This window comes from Osmerus eperlanus, chromosome 16, assembly GCF_963692335.1.
Source record: "Osmerus eperlanus chromosome 16, fOsmEpe2.1, whole genome shotgun sequence".
Lineage (NCBI taxonomy): Eukaryota > Metazoa > Chordata > Actinopteri > Osmeriformes > Osmeridae > Osmerus > Osmerus eperlanus.
The window spans coordinates 15,720,050-15,740,894 of NC_085033.1; the positions used below are offsets into that span (position 1 = coordinate 15,720,050).

Sequence of the window (20,845 nt, forward strand, 5' to 3'; positions counted from 1 at the left end):
TACCAGTTAGCCTCCGCTTAAACTCACCTTTTCCGATCGGCAGCGGAAATCCCAAGCATAGGCATATTATATAGAAATGTATAACGCCTAACCTGTTTTTCTCTCTAAAAAAGAGAGCCATTCGGAAGGATAATTATAATTTAGTTATACTACTATTACCCTAAAACTCGTGTGCCTGTATTGCCCCGCCTCTCATCTCGACATTAGAATAAACGACCTATCATGTTTAAGTCGTCACTTGTTCCCCAGCTGAAAATATTACCGAGGTTAGGCGGACAGACAGCCTGTTGAAAACGAAAGTATGGTAACAGTTTATAGGCCAGATGAACTGTGTTAAACATTTTGAGATTGAAAAGATGAATCAAACAGTTATCTCCGTAGTTTGCCAAGCTATATGTTTTTTCACCTTGGTCAATTCTTATTTTTCCATTCATTAGTTTTTTTATTATCATTTGTTCCCATTCCAGATTCAGTTCCAGATTGTTCTGTTAGAACATACGTGAGTTTAGGGTAGATTAGCTCTTTAGTAAGGCTATTGGTTCTAGCGGGCAACATCCATCTACTTTTGACCACAAATCAAGTTATAAAAAAATGTGTATTGACTTGCCAATGCACCACACGCTCCCAAACAGTAGGTGGCGGCAATCTCCTCTCCCACTCTTAATGATGGTTGCAATCTGCCGTTAAACTGGAAAGAAGAAGTGATCTATAGGAAGTCACTGTCCAGATTTGTGTTGGTTACCTGTCATACTGAGATTGGCAAACAGACCAGGTACACTAGACCAGGTAGCCCTGGACAACCAGAGCCGTCTCCATGGTTACTGTCAACGGCAGGAGAGAGAGAGGGGTTCTGTCACTACTCACCTCCTGTTGAAGCCACAGTGGGGCATGGCTGTCTAGGGTGGCCTAACACGGTAGGTTTAGGTGTGTGTGTGTGTGTGGGTAAGTTTGTGTCTCTGTGTGTGCCAGTGTATGTGTGTGTATGTGGGTCAGTGTGTGTGTGTGTGTGTGTGTGTATGTGTGTGTGCGTGTATATATGTGTGTGTGTGAGTTGGTCTAAATCTGTCACTCTCAGAGGCGTTGCCATGGAGTACGAAGCTGCCCTCGCTTCAAGATGGCGGGCAGAAGAGGATGTCATGCTTTGCGCAGAGGGGCAGCCAATAGGAGATCTGGACTCAGTCAGGAGCAGGGCAGCATCTTGTTCTGGAAGGCCGGGGGTCCTGAGGTACAAGAGGGAGACTACAATACCCAGCATCCCCTGCTCCCTCCCGTCTCAGGTAAACTACATTACCCAGCATCCCCTTCTCCTTCCAGCAAACTACATTACCCAGCATCCCCTGCACCTGAGATGTGGTTACTTAGTGATGTGTATGGTAAATACAGACCGCTCGTGGACTCTGACCAGTGTGTGTCCCCAGCCTCCAGAGCCTCTGGTGGTGTGTGAGGCCTGCGGGGAGGAGGCCCAGCCCCCCCTGGACCTGATGGGCCTGGAGCAGCCTCAGGTGAGGCTGGTGGAGGTGAGGTGAGGCTTGATGAGGTCCATGATAAAATTATTACTGTGTGCCCTGTTTTTCATTAATCTATCTATTTTATCTCTCCCTTTCTCTCTCTCCCTCCCCCTCTTTCTCTCTCTCTCTCTCCCCCCCCCCCCTCTCTCTCCCTCTCTCTCCCTCCCCCTCCAGCTCTTCTGCTGCTCCCAGCACCAGCAGCTGTGTGAGATGCTAACTCATGAGAGACTCCCGGCTCTGAGGACAGCAACTCGGGAGACCACACCCCCGCCGGACAGCCAGCCAACCAGGGAGGAGGAGACGGAGCTACAGGCCCAAGAGAGGGAGGAGCATAGGTGGGAGCGGCCTAGCATGGGGATGTCAAACAGGGGGCCACACTAGTATGTTCAGTTGATTGGGTGCTGGGTAGCAGCAGAGGTTCTGAAAGAAACTAAACAAAAACCACACACAATTATGAATTTAAATATCGCCCTGCTCCAGATATTAAGATGTCCCAGAGCTGTGGTTCACATCTGTTGTTGGACCTTGCTAGGACATGGGCCTGGTAGTCATATTAACTTGTTTTTGATGTCATGTGCTCTCTACTTCCTCTCCACACAGGAAGCAGGAAGTGGATCGAGAACTTCTCTTCCAGGACAACTCCCATTTACCTGTAGACACCAGTGAGCACACACACACCACACTACACATTGTGTGTTTGTAGCCATGTGTGTTTTGTTTCTCACAAAATGTGTGTAATTGCCTGTGTGTATACATGTGTGTGTATACATGTGTGTGTATACATGTGTGTGTGTGTGTGTCATTGTGACGGCCTGCTTACCTGTGTCCCAGCTGCTCCTCATTCCAGGACCCTCAGCTACCTGCTGTCCAGGTCTGCCCCCAGGTCTGCCCCCAGGTCTGCCCCTAGGACACCAGCCTCTGACCCTGGTCTGGACCCTGGTAATGGTCTTCAACCCGCTCCTGGTCTGGACCAGCAGAACTCCCAGTTCGGCCTCTCCTACCCTGGTGGCCTTCAGGTGCTGCAGCCTTCACTCCTCTTTCTTTCTGAGTCAGGACGTGTGTGTATATATATATATATATATACACAGTATATACTGTATATAATGGTGTGTGTATATATATATATATATAATTGTGTGTGTGTGTGTATGTATATATACAGTATATACTGTATATAATGGTGTGTATATATATATAATCGTGTATGTGTGTGTATATATATAATTGTGTGTGTGTGTATATATATATATACAGTATATAATGGTGTGTGTGCAGGTGGGGGCAGCGGTGGTGCAGAGGTCTTACCCCAGCGGGGGGGTGTTCCTCACAGCTTTCCCTGACGGCTCCGCCCAGATCCTGTATCCCTCTCTTCTCACAGCCTGTCAGGGAGGGGTCAATGGGTGAAGGTGTGTATGGGTGAATATGTGTGTGTGTGGATGTGTGTGTGTGGATGTGTGTGTGTATGGATGTGTGTAAATGGATTCGAATGGACGTGTGTATAGGTGTGTGTGTATATGAGTGAGTGTGTATATGGGTGAGTGTGTTTGTATATGGATGTGTGTGTATATGAGTGTTAGTGTCACTCTTGCTAGCTGTGTCCGTCCTTATCACCACGGCAACTGCAGCTACCCCTCCGGCCTGCTTGCCCTGATCCTACTGGTTGACGGAGTACGGAGAGTGTGCCTAGTCTACGATGACCACACCCCCAACCAGCAGCCAATCAGGGCCCTGTTCCACTCTGACGGCAGGGCCACTTGTTACCACAGTAACGGCAGTGTCTGGTAGGTGATTGTACTTTCGATCGATAGAACAGGAAGAGGTTCCTAGAGACGACTTCCTCACGAAGATTGTGGCATCTGCTGTGTGTGTACCTGTGTATGTGTGTGTGTACCTGTGTGTGTATCAGGCTGAGCCTGGGCGTGTCTGGAGGTGAGTGTGTGAGTGAGACAGGCTCCAGACTTAGGCGCTGGTCATGGGGGCCCTTGGGCCCCGGCCCCCCAGCCTCCATGAGGCCCCTGTTCCTGTCCCTCAACCCCAGCCTGGGGCTCCGTGTGCTGGGTAACAAGCAGCTCTGCCTCCGTTTCCTGTCTGGGGGCTGCCAGGCGAGGATTCGCCTTGGGGGGCAGGTCAGCCTGGACCCAACTCACACACACACTCTCACACACACAACTACAAACATATAGTCTCTGAGTTTGACTTCATATCAAGTCTTTATGATTATGGCCATACCTCCAGCTTCCAGAGCCCAGGGGGGTGGGGCCTCCACACAGGCCGCCCACATCCAGGGAGGAGCTTCTCCTATTGGCCGGGAGGGTTGGGGTCCATCTGGGTCTGAGGCGTCTTCAGCGGTGCCTGGAGACCCCCTTCAGCCCCCGGCCCTGCTGGGCCCCCAGCCTCGAACCCCTGGCACACAGGCTCCTGGAGAGAAGCTGCACTCTGAGCCACAGAGACAGGGCCTTCATCCACACCTGCTTACAGGACCTCCTCTGAGCGTGTGTGTGAGAGTGTGTGTGTGTATGAGTATGTTTCATAGAAGTAGAGGTGACTCTTCACATATAGCAACAGAATCTAAATAGCAACAAAATATGTGAATGATCGTGAAACATGTTCACACAATTACTAACAAACTACTAATACTACTTTATTTATTACTAATATGGATCGGTCTCCTTGTGTTTGTTAGTTCTTCACAGCTGTTGACTTTGTTTGTTGGTGGAAAATTTTGAAGTTTTCCACCAATGGGCCTTGAAATTGTCATAGTCATGAAACAATGTACATTAATAAAGTAACCCCAAAGAGTGCTTCTGTGCTAACCTTCAGAGTCTCAATGATGTTCATGACTGAAGGAGCAACAGAAGGCTCAGACCAGAACACAATGACAGAGTTTTGCTGCTGTTGGAGACTGAGGGATTAACCAATCTGGCCTAATCCCCTTTGAACATTTTAGATGATGGAGGCTTCACCTGGCCTGCCCTGGGCAAGGACCAGGATCTGGAGGCTAAACTAGCCCTGCAAGTACAATCCATGGAGCTAAAGTAGAAGTCGGAACAGATGGCTGCTAGCTAGTATACTAACTGATGCTAGATACTGAGCTTGCTAGCCTTCTCACCTAGTTAGGCAACTGATGAAGCTAATCTTCTCACCTAGCTAGCCTACTGATGAAGCTAGTATTCTCACCTAGCTAGCCTACCGACTTTACTACTGATGTAGTGCTGCTTACTGCTGCTTTATCTGCTGATGTCACCAACAACTGAAATAGCTAGCCTACTGATGTTAACATGAGGTTTAGACCTAACAGCTCAACAGGAAAAACAAGAGTAACTTTATCAACATAAACAACAAAACTGTTATTAGATTTATTCCTTTTTATTACTCGTTTTAAACCACCACTTCAAGCTACTCAAAACAAATATAAAAATTACAATAAATTCAGTAATGAAATTACAACAGGATTTTTAGATCAGATGAAGCAGGACATGGCTCTATATGATGAGGATTAAGGTTAAATTAAGACAAGGAACAGTTAAACTAGACACAGTGGCTCTGAGGGGCGAGAACATGGATCAGCTCAGACGGTGGCAGTCTCAGAAGGAACCAACCTCCGTCTCAACATCAGTCTGGCCCCGTTCCAAACACAACCATGGGCCCTACGCCCCGCATCCTTCTGGGGGTCTGAGGAATGTCCTCCGACCAGGACGAGTATACAGGGTGTAGTGGAGTTTAGGGGTTTGGAACGGGGTCCTGTGTTTATTGCAACTGGATGAACAATCTGCAATAGTAGAACAGAATGACAAGATGGCCGCCGTGGTTGCCAAGCACCCTGGTCCGGGTGAGGGGCGTGGCGTCTCTAAGGGGCGTGGCGAGGAGTGATGAGGGCGTCCAGTCTGGGCCAGCAGTCTTCCTGCCTTCAGCTCAGACCTTCATAAACATCACCTCACTGCCCTGCAAGACACACACAGACCTCACACCTGGGGAGGAGAGGGCGGAAAGAGAGAAAATTAGATTGGATGTACATTAGATTACAAGTCTAGTCCAATATGCTTGTTCTAGGTAAACTCTGTCAAAAGATGGAGGGGGGAATGAGAGAGCAGAAGGAGAGGGGGGGAAGTAGAGAGGAGTAGATAAGAGGAGGGGAAGGACGAGGACATGGAGGGGTGTCAGGCTGGCCTGGGGAGAGGAGGAGGACATGGAGGGGTGTCAGGCTGGCCCGGGGAGAGGAGGAGGACATACATGGAGGGGTGTCAGGCTGGCCCGGGGAGAGGAGGAGGACATGGAGGGGTGTCAGGCTGGCCCGGGGAGAGGAGGAGGACATGGAGGGGTGTCAGGCTGGCCCGGGGAGAGGAGGAGGACATACATGGAGGGGTGTCAGGCTGGCCCGGGGAGAGGAGGAGGACATACATGGAGGGGTGTCAGGCTGGCCCGGGGAGAGGAGGAGGACATACATGGAGGGGTGTCAGGCTGGCCCGGGGAGAGGAGGAGGACATACATGGAGGGGTGTCAGGCTGGCCCGGGGAGAGGAGGAGGACATGGAGGGGTGTCAGGCTGGCCCGGGGAGAGGAGGAGGACATGGAGGGGTGTCAGGCTGGCCCGGGGAGAGGAGGAGGACATACATGGAGGGGTGTCAGGCTGGCCCGGGGGGAGGAGGAGGACATGGAGGGGTGTCAGGCTGGCCCGGGGAGAGGAGGAGGACATGGAGGGGTGTCAGGCTGGCCCGGGGGGAGGAGGAGGACATGGAGGGGTGTCAGGCTGGCCCGGGGGGAGGGGGAGGACATGGAGGGGTGTCAGGCTGGCCCGGGGAGAGGAGGAGGACATGGAGGGGTGTCAGGCTGGCCCGGGGAGAGGAGGAGGACATGGAGGGGTGTCAGGCTGGCCCGGGGGGAGGAGGAGGACATGGAGGGGTGTCAGGCTGGCCCGGGGGGAGGGGGAGGACATGGAGGGGTGTCAGGCTGGCCCGGGGAGAGGAGGAGGACATGGAGGGGTGTCAGGCTGGCCCGGGGAGAGGAGGAGGACATGGAGGGGTGTCAGGCTGGCCCGGGGGGAGGAGGAGGACATGGAGGGGTGTCAGGCTGGCCCGGGGGGAGGAGGAGGACATGGAGGGGTGTCAGGCTGGCCCGGGGAGAGGAGGAGGACATGGAGGGGTGTCAGGCTGGCCCGGGGAGAGGAGGAGGACATACATGGAGGGGTGTCAGGCTGGCCCGGGGAGAGGAGGAGGACATGGAGGGGTGTCAGGCTGGCCCGGGGAGAGGAGGAGGACATACATGGAGGGGTGTCAGGCTGGCCCGGGGAGAGGAGGAGGACATACATGGAGGGGTGTCAGGCTGGCCCGGGGAGAGGAGGAGGGGTTAGGAGCGGGGGTGTGCCAGCGTATCCATAGGAACGTTCATCTTCATCTCGTTCTCCAGGATCTGGACCAGCTGCTGCATGGAGGGCAGATGACCAGACTCCAGTTTGGACCACACCGGCACATCTGCATACACACACACACACAGTGAGGACACCTCCAGTAATGACAGGGTGTATCAGACAGGAAGTAGAACATGATCCCAATCCTAGCAGACAGGAAGTGGATCATGGAAGGCATCATGGCAGTTTCCTACCGTTCAGTGTGATCTCAAACGCCCCCGTAGACATGCACTGGTTCTCTATCAGGTTACTGAGGAAGAACACCATCATACAGGCATAGATCTGAAACACACAAGAACCACAAGGTAGTGAATACCGTTTCAAACACAGGCACATTTGTAAACACCGTCTTATCTGCTGGTTTCCTGGCTGAGCTCCACTGAGCATGCTCAGACCTGGCCTCCACTGAGCATGCTCAGACCTGGCCTCCCGTGAGCGTGCTCAGTCCAGAGCACATGGCTGGAATGTGGAGCCTCAATGTTAATGCTTACAAACAGCAGCAACACTGGAGCTGAGGCAGGGTGTGTATTTAAGAGAGTGTGTGTGTGTGTGTGAGAGAGAGTGAGAGTGAGAGTGAGAGTGAGAGAGAGAGAGAGAGAGAGAGAGAGAGAGAGAGAGAGCGCTGGGACAGAGAAGGCTAACCCCTAATGTACTGGTACCCTTGCCCACACTCAGCTGCTGTAACCATGGACACCTACATAAACAGCCAAGGGACAAAGGTGTTAATGACATCCCAGGGGTAACAACTATGTGTATCTTCCTGCCCCAGCCAGGCCTGTTGCCCCTCACCTTGTTCTCCTGCCCCAGATAGGCCTGTTGCCCCTCACCTTGTTCTCCTGCCCCAGATAGGCCTGTTGCCCCTCACCTTGTTCTCCTGGCCCCAGACCCAGACGGCAGGGGCCTGCATGCCCAGCAGGGTGAAGGGGTCCTTTCCCACCAGGATCAGGCCAATCACAGCCAGCTTGAACACAGACAGGAAGGAAGCAACGTGTCTGGAGGGAAAGAGTGGGAGGGCTGTTAACACATCCAGACCAGCTGACCACTTCACTAACCAGTTCAGTAACTTTCTATGAGGATGTGGCCTCCAGTGTTTGAGGTGGACTGTTGTTGTATGAAACACAGGAAGTACTGAAAACGCTCCCAGATGGAATACACACACCAGGGAGGAGCAGGGGAGAGTGTGAGACTATACTGCTGTCTCCAGGTGTGTGTGTGTGACTATACTGCTGTCTCCAGGTGTGTGTGTGTGTGACTATACTGCTGTCTCCAGGTGTGTGTGTGTGTGTGTGTGTGTGTGACTATACTGATACGGGGTGTTGTGAGCCTCACCTGTAGAGGGGGAGAGGAAGGTAGTTCTCTCCTTCAATGCGGATGTCTGGGTAGCGCTGGTACAGGGCCTGCGTGTACTCCTCAAACACCCGCTTGTACCCTCAGGAGATGCTGCAGGAGGCAGGAGACACGAGGCAGGAGACACGAGGCAGGAGACACGAGGCAGGAGACACGAGGCAGGAGACACGAGGCAGGAGACACGAGGCAGTTGGTCACAGACAAACCCAAACACACATAGCCACCTGGTAGCTCCACAGGTCTCCAGGTTACACTAGTGACGTTTCCTTTCTGCAAGGAGGCATGGGGCAACATTCCTGTCACGCAGGAACACGCAGTCTGAACACGAGGTTTAATGGCAATAAACGAAAAACGGAACAATAGGCTCTCGCGCGATTGACCCTGGACACATCAGTACACCCACCTAGGTCAGATAATCCCATTCCACGGTTATGAGCGCTACACGGTAATCCAACCGTTCAACCAGCATGGCAAACAAATCGGGATTAGTTATCCAATTTACAGGGGAAGTAGCACGTGCATGTCTTCAACCCTTCACCTACAAACGTTATTCAATAACAAAGATATGCCATTAGTCTGCCCATTCTCGCAACCGGGAATGATGTTTAACAAGCGCCACTAAAGCATCGGGAAAAAGGCCCGGATATTTACTTTATTTTAATGTGTCAATTCACGTTTGCTTCATAACTAAGCTAATGGCGTCTTCAATTCCGGTAAAGCTATTTGATAAATGACTACATAGCTTATTCACTGAATCTTGATGGACTTTTTACATGAATCCAAGATTAAAACAAGTGTTTCCTTCTATCACAGGATAATGTAATTTCAAGGTTCCTCATCATGCGTACGGAGCGACATAAAATGTAATTCTGTCGTAGGCTACTTTGGAACATTTGGTTTAAATTCTCAGGGGCTGGCCCGGCGGGGCGCAGATTTTTTTTTTTTACCGATTAACAATCTATTCAACAGTAAATGGCTACATGGTTTTGGAAGGGTGCATACTCTTTGAATCTATGCTCCTGAAAATAAAATCAGATGCAAATGCTCAAATTCGTTTGAAGCAGGCCGTTGACGGTTCTCCGTCCCAGCTACTCTGTAGCAACAAAACGAGCTAATCAAAATAGCTTCTAGCTAGGTTAGCTAACTAAACTACACGCTAAAAGCACGGCGTTTCTCTGAGAGATTTTACTCACCAAATTTGGAATTTAAGTAGCGGCCCCGTGGCAAATTGCATCTTCATTTTCTTGACGCCGCTGTGATCAGCTGACGCGGCGCAGTACAGTGAGAAAACCCCCAGAAAGAGGAGCGACAATGGTAACCAGCTCTTCGCCATTCTGCCTCGATTGCTCGCTCGCCTCCCCCACTAACTGAGCTCTAGCGGTTGCACTGCTTGCATATGAACACATTGGCCGAGAGGAGGAGCCAAAGTCGCATGAAGTCGACTAAACATGGATATCAAATTTACATTACATTTACATTTAGTCATTTAGCAGACGCTCTTATCCAGAGCGACTTACAGGGACATTCCCCCGAGGCAAGTAGGGTGAAGTGCCTTGCCCAAGGACACAACGTCAGTTGGCATGACCTTCGGATTACTAGCCCGACTCCCTCACCGCTCAGCCACCTGACTCCGTAATAGATAAATACACCTTACCTCAACCGACCATGTGGTTAAGTGGATTATGAACGTTTATTAAATTATAGTAATGACAAGCACCTGAACTATACTGTCTGTTCACAATAGAAACGTTTTGGGGTTTTTGTTTATTTTTCACAATAGAAAGGTAAGTTAACAGTGATAGTATTTCCGGTGGAAAACATTTACATTTAGTCATTTAGCAGACGCTCTTATCCAGAGCGACTTACAGTAAGTACAGGGACATTCCCCCGAGGCAAGCAGGGTGAAGTGCCTTGCCCAAGGACACAAGTCATTTTGCACGGCCAGGAATCGAACTGGCAACCTTCAGATTACTAAACATGACTTTTACCAAAGCTTTTCTTTTAATAACCAGAAAAGTTTGTTAAACCCTGCTCTCTTAACCCTACACTCAGATTGTCCGGCTTCTCGCTTTTTTTCACTGACCGATAACAGGTCGCACTCACGGAGATCTCCCGTTTCAGAGTTTTAATAGAAACTGAGAAAGACATGTTACATTACATTATCCATAGGGAACAAATATGACAGACCAATTATTTATCTGTTAACATTAATACTAGCAAGCAAGCTGACAGATACTTGAGTACCTACATTATAAGGTAGCAGAATATTGCTTGCTAGCTAGCCTAGCTAATGTTACTGCTCAAATCCGTTTGATAGCTAGCTAGCGATAGCTAGCTACTTTTACTGTGTGTATTAGCTACATTTAATCTTCTTAATTGTTAATGTAGGTACACTGAGTCTGAACCCTTAAGCAAGATCTTGCTTGAAGGACAGCAACATAAAATCATATGTCCATAGTTAATTGTCATTTTGGGTAGACAACCTGAATTCCTTGTAAAAGACTGCATTTTGTGTGTGAGAACTAACCTTTTAGGCATTGGCGAAACTGAAGGTGTCAGAATAAATAGGTGTGTTCGACTTCATGCAGAGCCAGCGGCGCCGACAGCCGGCTGCAGCCGGCTGCCTTGAATCTGAGAATGCCATTGGCTGCTTCAAGTCAGCCGGGCTGCAGGCGGCTGCAGACGACGCCGGCGCTGCATGAAGTCGAACCCACCTAATACAAAACACGCGTCAAAGTTGTCGTGTGTGAGTTTGGCCAATCATCAAATAGCTGTGTCGATATTAGAACCCGTGCAGTTGCTCACCTAATACAAAACACGCGTCAAAGTTGTCGTGTGTGAGTTTGGCCAATCATCAAATAGCTGTGTCGATATTAGAACCCGTGCAGTTGCTCTTGAGAAAATGCGCTCGGTACACAGCCGGCAGTTTTCGAATCGATCTCGCGGTACTTTGATGGCCACGTCACAGTAACCTAGCCTCGGCGCCGTCTCAAGTCGGACAAAAAGTCTAACCAGAATTCACTGTTTCAAGTCAGCCGCCTGCAGCTGGCTGCGGCGCATGAAGTCAGTCCATGTCGAATGCACCTATAGTTAAAGTACGCTGTCTATCATGTGGTGTTTCTGTCACTTTCCACAAGTCAAGGATGGCGCAATCAAGATACACGTCACACAGAAATACTAGGTGCGTTCGACTTCATGCAGCGCTGGCGGCGCCGATAGCCGGCTGCTGCCGGCTGCCTTGAAGCTGAGAATGCTCTTCAAGTCAGCTGGGCTGCAGGCGACGCCGGCGCTGCGTGAAGTCGAACGTACCTAGTATCTGTATCAATGCGCGAGCGTCGTCACCACCTTTCCTAAACCCACCCAATCGTCTTTTACAGATTTGTATGACTCTTACCTTAAGATTGAATAATACATATATCATAAATAGATACCGATTAACGATTGTGACCAGTTGGTATGGCTCACAGCAAGATAATATCTGCTCGTGATACACAAACAAACCGTGATTGATTCAGTTGGTAATCCATCAGTGACTAGTTAGGCCATGTGTCTAAATTGCCTGGGTTGAGAGACTGTGAAAGCCCTCTAATAAATTGGTTTGACCACTTATAAATGTGGGGAATATTTCGAGTGCCATGAAGTTCGCTACAGTGAACTTCGCAAATCTGATCACAACATTGTTCCAGAAATGAGGGCCTATAGAAAGAGCACTATATTATCAATGACTGGGCGGCGGAGAGATAGGCACTGGAAGTGAGACATGCGGTTTTCCGGTGTGGGCGGGGTTAAGAACTGTATACGTATACATTTGCACTGCTTTTATTCTCCTTCAATAAATCGGTAGCATCAGAGCTGTTTGATTTTCGGCGAAAGGATAAAATCACATACTTTTTTTTTTTTTACATTTTCTGACTGAGATTCTGTAGTCCACAACTTTGGAAGATGGTCGCCAAACAGAGAATTCGCATGGCTAACGAGAAACATAGCAAGAACATCACGCTAAGAGGCAACGTAGCCAAATCTACGGTAAGATTCATTCCCCCTTTCTCCAGCGTCCCGGTACTAGCTACTGTAGCTAGCTATTTATTCAAATGCCTTCAAAAGATCAACAATGATTTGGGAACTAGAGTTATGTATTAGTATTTGGTGCCCAGCTAGCGAACTAACTTTTTACGTTCACCTGTGTAGCTACACTTTTTAAACCAAGTTTACAGCATATGCTACGTACCCAGACGCTAGTTAGCTAGAGCTAGCTAAATTAAGTGAATCTATTCCAGGCGGTTTGTTATGTGGTCTTCACGCCAGTGCAGTTCTGTTTATTAATGTTAAATATCTAGGTTTTGATTGTATAAAACTCTTAAGCATGCACATTTAGCTAACCCCAACTGTCCCGGTTTGTTCTCAGAGAAACGCTACGGACGACAAGGTAGCGGTTGGGCCGTGGCTACTGGCGCTGTTCATCTTCGTGGTGTGCGGATCAGGTGAGACGGCACTTCAGATCACAGCTGGATGTACGGTCCGGTGGCCTCGTTAACATCTCACATTACGCGTCCAGACACTGTCTAGAGCAGTGGTTCTTAACCCTGTCCTCAGGGAACCCCTGTCCTGCATGTTTTAGATGTTTCCCTGCTCCAACACGTCTGATTCAGATAAATGGGTCGTTATCTAGCTCTGTAGAAGCCTGGTAACGAACATGCATTTGAATCAGGTGTGTTGGAGCCAAGAAACATCTAAAACATCCAGGACAGGGTGAAGAACCACTGGTCTAGAGAATACTGAAAGAAATAAAAAAAAATACCACCACAACCCTAACTCTTCCTATGCACAAACGAGGTTTGTTCCAGTACACAGCCTTTACACCTGTAACAGCATTGTATCTGTGTTGGTCAGCTAAACCACATCTTGCATCACAAAATGCCTTGTTTGTGCATAGGTAGAGTTGTGGTGGTCTGAGTGATATCAGATGCCAGCAGGTGTTCTCTCACAGGTATCTGATAAGCCCCTGCTCGGCCTTGTGGCAAATCTTCGTAATCATTTACACAGAAATGCCTCATCAGCATTTGCACTGCTTGGTCTTTATAATGATGTTCCACGCCTGGGAGATACAGCCAAGACCGTCCACCTCCTCATCACCTCATCTCCTCACCACCTCATCTCCTCACCACCTCATCTCCTCACCACCTCATCTCCTCCTCCATATCTCATCTCCTCACCACCTCATCTCCTCTCCTCACCGCCTCATCTCCTCTCCTTCCCTGTTTACTTCAGCTGTCTATATTCAACTGGAAGTTGCTATGACCAGGGTTAACCCTGACCACGGGTGACCAGTCAGGTGCCTATTGGTATCAAGTGTCACACTCGTCTCTGCTTGTCTGCCTGGCAGAAGAAGGCCAGCTGACCAGCATAGTCAGGGACACGTGTGTGTTGTCTCACCCTGCTTGGCTCTGAGGGGTGCAGGGTGTGTGTTTTAGGAGTGGTGCCTGTGCTCTGTTTCTGTGTGTATGTGAGAGAGAGAGAGTGTAGGATGACTGGTTCAACTTACTAAACATGTGAATTTTGTCTCTCTTCCTCCCTCCTCCCCCCTCTTCCAACCTCTCCCTCCCTCCACTTCTCTCTCTCCCCCCCTCCCCCTAGCCATTTTCCAGATCATCCAGAGTATCCGCATGGGGATGTAGGACAACATCGAAGACATCACTACTGTGTTCATTCCACTCAGTATCCGTCCCGTCCCCCCGACGCTACCGAACCCGGTTCCTGACAGAACCTCAGCTCCAACCCCCCTGAACCCTGTTCTTGACAGAAGCTCAGCTCCACCCCCCTGAACCTTGTTCCTGACAGAACCTCAGCTCCACCCCCCCTGAACCCTGTTCCTGACAGAACCTCAGCTCCACCCCCCCGAACCCTGTTCCTGACAGAACCTCAGCTCCACCCCCCCTGAACCCTGTTCCTGACAGAACCTCAGCTCCACCTCGCCCTGTCACCTCCAAGTCCAATCAGCTGAGTGTTGTGAAGTCGACCAGTTGGATGACTAGATACTGTCTTGCACTTTCACTGACTTCTTCTCCTTCGTTTGTTTATTGGAAACATTTCTTTCATTTTCTTTTTTTTTCTTCATTGAAAAATTTACAATTTCTTTCAATGGATTTTCTTTTGTTAGCTAGCTCTGAATCTTCCAAGCCATTCCTTCTAGGTGCCTTAGTTCAAGAACTAACCAGGCCATGCCAAACCAGGCCAGACCAGACCATGCCTAGCTTCTCTTAAAGCTGATACTCAGTGACATCTTTGGCACAGCTGCCATCTTGAAACCATTCCCTTACTGGTGGAGAAGTCCCAGCTCTCCACTGCTGTGCTGTAATTACCTACTCAAATCTAGTCACTGTACTGACAGACATAACAAACACTTTGTCTTACTTAATTTGGTTTGTGGGCCCAGTTTTTCAGTTTTTGTTTTTCTTCAGGTTTAGGTGGTACAAGGTTAGACGGCTCTAACAGGTCAGAGGTCCTTTAGTTGCCAACGATTCAAAATCGGACTCCAGTACAATGTTAAGATTTCTACATTTCTCCTCTTTATAATTCTGTGATTATTTAATGCTGCCTTCAAATCTTTTCTAATAGGTCTTATTTCTACAGTCAATCAGACTGCTTCATATATCTAGCAGATCTAAACTCAAGCTGGAAAATATGTTTGGAAATATTAAATATTCTAGAAAGATGATTCTGGAATCAGTCCTTAAGAAGTGTCTGTGTGTTGTGTTCATGGAGAGTCTTGGACAGCTGCATTTGCCTCCAGGGACACATGAAGTTATGTCTCACCAACAATGTGGAGATGGGTAAATATGTAAATAAATGACAGATTGATGTGTTGTACATAACAATCTGCGTTTGCTGGCAGTGACAGAGGGAAATTAATAAAAACGTGATTGATGACAAACCTGCCTGTACTGACTTGTTTTGTTTTACTTCAGAGTAGGCTATAATACAACCACAAGGACGTACCGTTTTATGCATTAAACTTGTATTTACGTTTTATTGTAACTATTTAAATTCTGTGGCTTTTTCCAAATTATTTTTCCATCAAGCAAAATACACCAAATTTGTCGCGAGGGGGCAGCACGGGTTTTATCCTTAAGGAACCGGAATGTACTTTCTGACAGCCACGTAATTTCGTAGAAGAGTGGGTGTTGTAGTTCACGGAGGGCAGTAAGCTAGTCTGACTACCGGAGACTCGAACCGCTGCTTTAGATTCGAGGATAAACCGGCGGCTCAAGACTTTCCCAAGAAACACCGATCCTTTCGTTTGTCATTTAAATCGATTGTCGGTGCTGGTGAGTTAACTAACTAGCCTATCTAACGCTAGCTAACATCTTGCCAACCAACATGTCACACTTCGCGTATTTGTAGTTGGAACTTGAACAATCTAACGTTAGTTAGCTAACCCTAGCTAGCTACGGTACGGTCGTTTTCATTCAGACAGAGGTGCTGCAAATACATGTATTTGCAGCACCTCAAATACATGTGTTTTTGACGTCATGTCATTAGTTTCACTAAACATCCAGGTGGCTAGATACTTGGAGACACTGTAAAGTCTTTAAAGTCAGCTATCCCGTCGTTTAGTTAGTTGTGGTTACCGCTGGTTTACGTAGGACGCCCGGTGAATCTTTAATAACTAACCCGGGACAGACTAGCTAGCCGGGGCCAAATAACCCGACAGCTGCTCGACCAGATCACTGTCAGCTAAACTAAAGCTACGTGTCGATAAGAACAAAATCTCCCGACCCTTTAATTTCCTTCTGGTGATGGACTCAGGGCAAGGTTGAATGTGGATGGTGTTGTTAACACAGTAAAGCAAAGTCACTACCCACCCCACCTACCACTTTCAGTCCTCAATTTCCCTTTCAGAGGCCAGATTGCTATGACACAGCAGGGCTGTGTGTGTGTGTGTGTGAGAGAGCGAGAGAGAGAGAGAGAGAGTGTGTAGAGCAACAAGAACACTGTGTTTCTATCTTCAGATCGGAGGAATGACTTTGCAGTAGCTCCTGTCGCCCTTGCACGTTCCCGTTATAGCAACCGACCCCGTTATGAACGGATGTAAATCTTACACGCTATGCGCCCCCTTTAAACGGAGCCAACTGGAGGACGGAGAGAGAGGGGGGAAAGAATGGGGGATGGAGGGTAAAAGAGAAGGGGGGAGGAGAGAGGCTTGTTACATAAGTGTCAGTAGTGCCAGGTAGCTGGTTGCTCTCCTTCTTGCCCCGATAAACAAGGAAGGGCTAAATAGCAATGTTGGAAGTCAGCAGAATATAACGTCACTTATCGGCTCGGTTTTGACCTGCAATGCAGTCAGACCGAGCCAACCGGTGTCCCGGGCGGGGGACACCGGGGGACACTCCTAGTGCATAGCGTGTTTGCTGACTGCTTATTAGCTCCGGTATGTACGGAATGGGGCGGGACCGACGCGGTGTAAACAAGTCAAGAGATCTGTCCCTCTTGGGCGCAGCAGAATGCTAGCGGGGAGGTGGACCTGTGTGTGTGTGTGTGTGTGTGTGTGTGTGTGTGTGTGTGTGTGTGTGTGTAAAAGGGGTTTAAAGGGAGCTGAATACCTCCCCTGTTGAGTGTTCCAGACTATTATGTAATAGTGACAGCCACACCGCCAGACCCTGTTCCTGCTTCTCTGTGGAAACATGATTAGCAAGGGCGCCACCCAGTGGAGAGAAGCGGAACTGCCAGGAACGCAAACAACCCAAAAAATACATTTCACATGTGTATTCAGTCTCTGGTGTGTGACCTTTGCCCCCTGCAGCAAGATGGAGGCCCACACTTCCTGTCGGCAGCTGTCCAGGAAGAGGAGGAGAGAGGGCTCAAACGGGGAGGCCGAGGAGAGAGACAGAGCTGTTAAAGTCCCAAGATGCACTGTGGTAATGGGGGAAGGGAGAGCAAATTATCTGTGTTATGTGATGTTCACACCTGTAAAACACGTTACGTGTGTGTGCGTGTATGTGTGTGTCCAGGGGTTGAAGCATCCTGCTCCGTTTGCTGATGAGCTGGAGCCGGCAGACAGTAAGCCCTACCAGAGAGTCAGCATGGAGGAGGCCAAGCGAGGCACCCCACGTAAGACACACACACATACAGTATACACACACACATACAGTACACACACACACACAGTACACACACACATACAGTATACACACACATTCAGGAGCTGTCAGTCACTGCCATGTCCCGCCCCTGCTCTCAGCTGATAGGCCGGTGAGGGTGTACGCAGATGGCATCTTCGATGTGTTCCACTCCGGCCACGCCCGCGCCCTCATGCAGGCCAAGGGCCTGTTCCCCAACACACACCTCATCGTAGGAGGTAGGGGGGTGTGTGTGTGTGAGTGAGAGGGTGTGTGTTTGTGAGTGTGTGTGTGAGAGGGTGTGAGGTGTAAAATTACACTTGTCTGTAATGTACTCATGTAGCAGTCTAATGCTGTAAACACTGAGCTACACTCACCCCTTAACCTTTTCAACCTGTGTGTGTTTGTCTGTGTGTGTGTGTGTGTCTGTACGTGTGTCTGTGTGTCTGTCGCCCTCAGTGTGTAGTGACGACCTGACACACCAGTTTAAGGGCTTTACGGTGATGAACGAAGACGAGCGCTATGATGCTGTTAGCCACTGTCGCTACATAGACGAGGTGGTGAGGAACGCACCCTGGACCCTCTCCCCAGAGTTCCTGGCCAAGCACCGGGTAGGAGGCGGGGGAGAGCTGTAGCAGTGTGATGAACAGAGGGAGAGAGAGAGAGAGGGAGAGAGACAGAGAGAGAGAGGGAGAGATGAGAGGAAGCAGAGAGGGAGAAACAGAGAGAGAGGGAGAGCTGTAGCAGTGTGATGAACAGAAAGAGAGAGAGAGAGAGCTGTAGGTGTGTGTACCCTGCATGTCCTGTATGCAATGTTGTTCTGTTGACCCCCCACCCCTCCTCTCTAGATCGACTTTGTTGCCCATGACGACATCCCATACTCCTCAGCGGGAAGTGACGACGTTTACAAGCACATCAAAGAGGCGGGTGGGTACCATAGCAGCACCCATAGCAACAAGCTCTCGAGTCTCGACCCCTGATTCTCTGGTGTGACCCCTGACCTCCAGGCATGTTCGCTCCCACCCAGCGGACAGAGGGCATCTCCACCTCTGACATCATCACGCGGATCGTACGAGACTACGATGTGTACGTCAGACGCAACCTGCAGCGGGGTTACACCGCCAAGGAGCTGAACGTCAGCTTCATTAACGTACGCATCTTCAGCAGCTCTATCATCATCATCATCACTATCATATTTAACTGACCGTTTCATAATGATTATCTGTCTGTTCCCACAGGAGAAGAAGTACCACCTGCAGGAGCGGGTGGACAAGGTGAAGAGGAAGGTGAAAGATGTTGAGGAGAAGAGCAAGGAGTTCGTCCAGAAGGTGGAGGAGAAGAGTATCGACCTCATTCAGAAGTGGGAGGAGAAATCTCGGGAGTTCATCGGCAACTTCCTGCAGATGTTTGGTCCAGAGGGGGCGCTGGTGAGCTCTACACTGTTCACCTCTGCCACAGTACGAGCGAGAGGGAGAGAATGTTGCAGTTGATTCGTCTTGACATATTATCCTCCCTCTCTCCTCCCCCCCCCTCCTGTCCTCCCTCTCTCTCCCCCCTCTCTCTCTCTCCTCTCCTCCCTCTCTCTCCTCTCTTCCCCCCCTCCCTCCCTCCCTCCCCTCTCCTCTCCTCCCTCTCTCTCCTCCCCCCCTCCCTCCCTCCCTCCCCTCTCTCTCCTCTCCTCCCTCTCTCTCCTCCCCCCCTCCCTCCCTCCCCTCTCTCTCCTCTCCTCCCTCTCTCTCCTCCCCCCCTCTCTCTCCTCTCCTCCCCTCCTCTCCCCCTTGCAGAAACACATGTTGAAGGAGGGTCGAGGGCGTATGCTCCAGGCCATCAGCCCCAGGCAGAGCCCTAACAGCAGCCCCACCAGGGAGGAGCGCTCCCCCTCCCCCTCCTTCCGCCTCCCCTTCTTCACCAAGACCTCCCCCCCTCCCTCCCCCCCCTCCCACCACGTCGCCCGTGGTTACCCCATCAGCGAGGATGACGATGACGAAGACGAGGATTAAAGAGGGAGGGGCTCCTCTCTCTGTCCTAGCCCTCTGTTGCCGGTAGCAACGCCATAGATTCTCCAATCGCAAGCCAGTTTGTTGGATTATGCCTGTAGAGCTCATCCAATCATGGGCCAGTTGTTTGTTAATAGTGTTCCCCTGATCGTTTTTTGTTGTTCCGTTGTTACCACAGCAACCAGAGCCAGTCGCTTCACATGGATCGCACTTGATTTTAGTTTGTGTTTTAGACACGTTTTAATTTTTTGTATGTTTATTTTAACCACTTGTTAAGTCGGGGGGGTTTTGGGATTTCACTTCCTGTGTTACTTTCTCACTTCCTACATGTCATATTCTCAGTTACTTCCTGTAAGTTACTTCTTCATTTACACCTGTATGTGATGATCTCACTCACTTCCTGTTAGGTTTTCTGTCACCCAGATGTGTGACGATGTTCTAGAGACTTGTTGAAGCAGGGGATTGTGGGATATGCTGTCTGAGCTCCAGACCAACCCTGGAGGACCACAGCAGAACTCAGCTGTCCAGGGTGTGTCTGTCCAGACCAGCTCTCCCGTGTGTGTGTGTGTTCGTCCACACGCATGTGTTTGTGAGTGTGTGTGCATGCATGCCTCTGGAGAGACTGTCTAACAGGAGGAGAGACTGTCTAAGAGGAAGGTTCTTCTTGAGTTTAGAACCAGAGTCCTGGTCTGTCTGGGTTCAGGGTTCTACAGCTGGGGAGAGAAAGTGGTTGTGTGTGTATCTGTGTGTGTGTATATCTGTATGATTTAAACAAAAAAGCGAATCTCCGATCGCCTCCTACTAGCCCCTCCTCCCTATGCACTGTGGAGATCTGATAGGACGAGAGAAATTCTAGGAAGAATATTAAAGACGGTATCAGACGTTCACAGCGGGCGAATCACGGTTGTTAAGCGACGTGCTAGGCTGAGGGCATGGCTTGTCCGTCACCATGGTGATACAGCGTGAGTGTGTGTTCATCAGGAAGCTGAAACAAGGGGAGATTCTTCTTTTAAAGCCGGTAATCTTGTAACCATAACGGACGGGATTCCATCCGTTTTTAAATCTCACTGGTCTGATGTTATGGAACATCTGATCAATCAGTTCTTCTGACTTACGAGAGTTCCAAAAGTCTGGATCCTGAAGGAGGAAATCCTGGAGCAATTTCAGTTTGAATCCTGTTCTCTGCCTGGGGAGGGGAGAGCTGTCTAAGACAGTCTGTGAGTGTTATGGAGAGCCTGAATGTTCAGGCCAGACGAATGATGAGAGAAAAGAACAAAAAACACAAATGCAACAAATAAAGATGTTAATTACAGTGGTTGTCTTTGTGTGTCGTGTTAAGTTGCAAAGGTTTCTGGGAGGACAGGACGTTCTTCTGCAGGTGCAGGCAGATAAGCAGGTTGCAAATCATTCTGGATTCAGATAACCAGGCAGGAAGTGAACAGATGTGATCAGCTGGTCTGGAGGGTTTCTCAGC

General features: G+C 49.5%; 4 protein-coding genes across 6 annotated transcripts; 3 read left to right on the plus strand and 1 right to left on the minus strand.

Annotated features, from left to right (window-relative positions):
• Positions 1-715: 715 nt before the first annotated feature.
• LOC134036729 (glutamate-rich protein 6-like) lies at positions 716-4,195 on the plus strand. Of its 2 annotated transcripts, none has more exons than XM_062481788.1 (10): positions 716-914; positions 1,076-1,277; positions 1,419-1,517; positions 1,683-1,843; positions 2,109-2,170; positions 2,340-2,524; positions 2,784-2,866; positions 3,134-3,289; positions 3,415-3,634; positions 3,744-4,195. In XM_062481788.1, exons 2-10 carry the CDS (start codon positions 1,086-1,088, stop codon positions 3,996-3,998), a joined length of 1,413 nt encoding a protein of 470 aa, XP_062337772.1. In that variant the 5' UTR covers positions 716-914; positions 1,076-1,085; the 3' UTR covers positions 3,999-4,195. The 2 variants fall into 2 exon arrangements, with proteins under 2 accessions (XP_062337772.1, XP_062337773.1); XM_062481789.1 differs by having other exon boundaries at positions 1,419-1,502.
• A 658-nt stretch (positions 4,196-4,853) lies between these two features.
• selenot1a (selenoprotein T, 1a) lies at positions 4,854-9,648 on the minus strand. Its single transcript, XM_062481819.1, has 6 exons — positions 9,452-9,648; positions 8,241-8,351; positions 7,777-7,903; positions 7,106-7,193; positions 6,811-6,975; positions 4,854-5,476 (listed from the first exon to the last, which is right to left on the minus strand). The coding sequence occupies exons 1-5, from the start codon at positions 9,589-9,591 to the stop codon at positions 6,851-6,853; spliced, it is 591 nt and encodes a 196-aa protein (XP_062337803.1). The 5' UTR covers positions 9,592-9,648; the 3' UTR covers positions 4,854-5,476; positions 6,811-6,850.
• Positions 9,649-12,069: 2,421 nt separating this feature from the next.
• Positions 12,070-15,195, plus strand: LOC134036749 (stress-associated endoplasmic reticulum protein 1-like). Of its 2 annotated transcripts, XR_009932440.1 has the most exons (4): positions 12,070-12,284; positions 12,664-12,739; positions 13,893-14,022; positions 14,139-15,195. XR_009932440.1 is itself a non-coding variant. In XM_062481826.1 (3 exons), the coding sequence occupies exons 1-3, from the start codon at positions 12,201-12,203 to the stop codon at positions 13,931-13,933; spliced, it is 201 nt and encodes a 66-aa protein (XP_062337810.1). In that variant the 5' UTR covers positions 12,070-12,200; the 3' UTR covers positions 13,934-15,195. The 2 variants fall into 2 exon arrangements, 1 of the variants encoding a protein (XP_062337810.1); XM_062481826.1 differs by having other exon boundaries at positions 13,893-15,195.
• A 229-nt stretch (positions 15,196-15,424) lies between these two features.
• On the plus strand, positions 15,425-20,683 carry pcyt1aa (phosphate cytidylyltransferase 1A, choline a). Its single transcript, XM_062481798.1, has 9 exons — positions 15,425-15,583; positions 17,059-17,173; positions 17,267-17,366; positions 17,497-17,613; positions 17,834-17,985; positions 18,223-18,301; positions 18,382-18,524; positions 18,613-18,801; positions 19,159-20,683. Exons 2-9 carry the CDS (start codon positions 17,063-17,065, stop codon positions 19,372-19,374), a joined length of 1,107 nt encoding a protein of 368 aa, XP_062337782.1. The 5' UTR covers positions 15,425-15,583; positions 17,059-17,062; the 3' UTR covers positions 19,375-20,683.
• Positions 20,684-20,845: the final 162 nt, after the last annotated feature.

Coding starts and splice junctions, on each gene's coding strand:
- LOC134036729 (XM_062481788.1), top strand. CDS start 1,086: ATGGAGTACGAAGCTGCCCTCGCTTCAAGATGGCGGGCAGAAGAGGAT. Junction 2,171..2,339: donor CCATTTACCTGTAGACACCA/GTGAGCACACAC, acceptor CCTGTGTCCCAG/CTGCTCCTCATTCCAGGACC. Junction 2,867..3,133: donor GACGGCTCCGCCCAGATCCT/GTATCCCTCTCT, acceptor CGGCAACTGCAG/CTACCCCTCCGGCCTGCTTG.
- LOC134036749 (XM_062481826.1), top strand. CDS start 12,201: ATGGTCGCCAAACAGAGAATTCGCATGGCTAACGAGAAACATAGCAAG. Junction 12,285..12,663: donor GCAACGTAGCCAAATCTACG/GTAAGATTCATT, acceptor GTTTGTTCTCAG/AGAAACGCTACGGACGACAA. Junction 12,740..13,892: donor CTTCGTGGTGTGCGGATCAG/GTGAGACGGCAC, acceptor CCCTCCCCCTAG/CCATTTTCCAGATCATCCAG.
- pcyt1aa (XM_062481798.1), top strand. CDS start 17,063: ATGGAGGCCCACACTTCCTGTCGGCAGCTGTCCAGGAAGAGGAGGAGA. Junction 17,174..17,266: donor AAGTCCCAAGATGCACTGTG/GTAATGGGGGAA, acceptor GTGTGTGTCCAG/GGGTTGAAGCATCCTGCTCC. Junction 17,614..17,833: donor CACACACCTCATCGTAGGAG/GTAGGGGGGTGT, acceptor TGTCGCCCTCAG/TGTGTAGTGACGACCTGACA.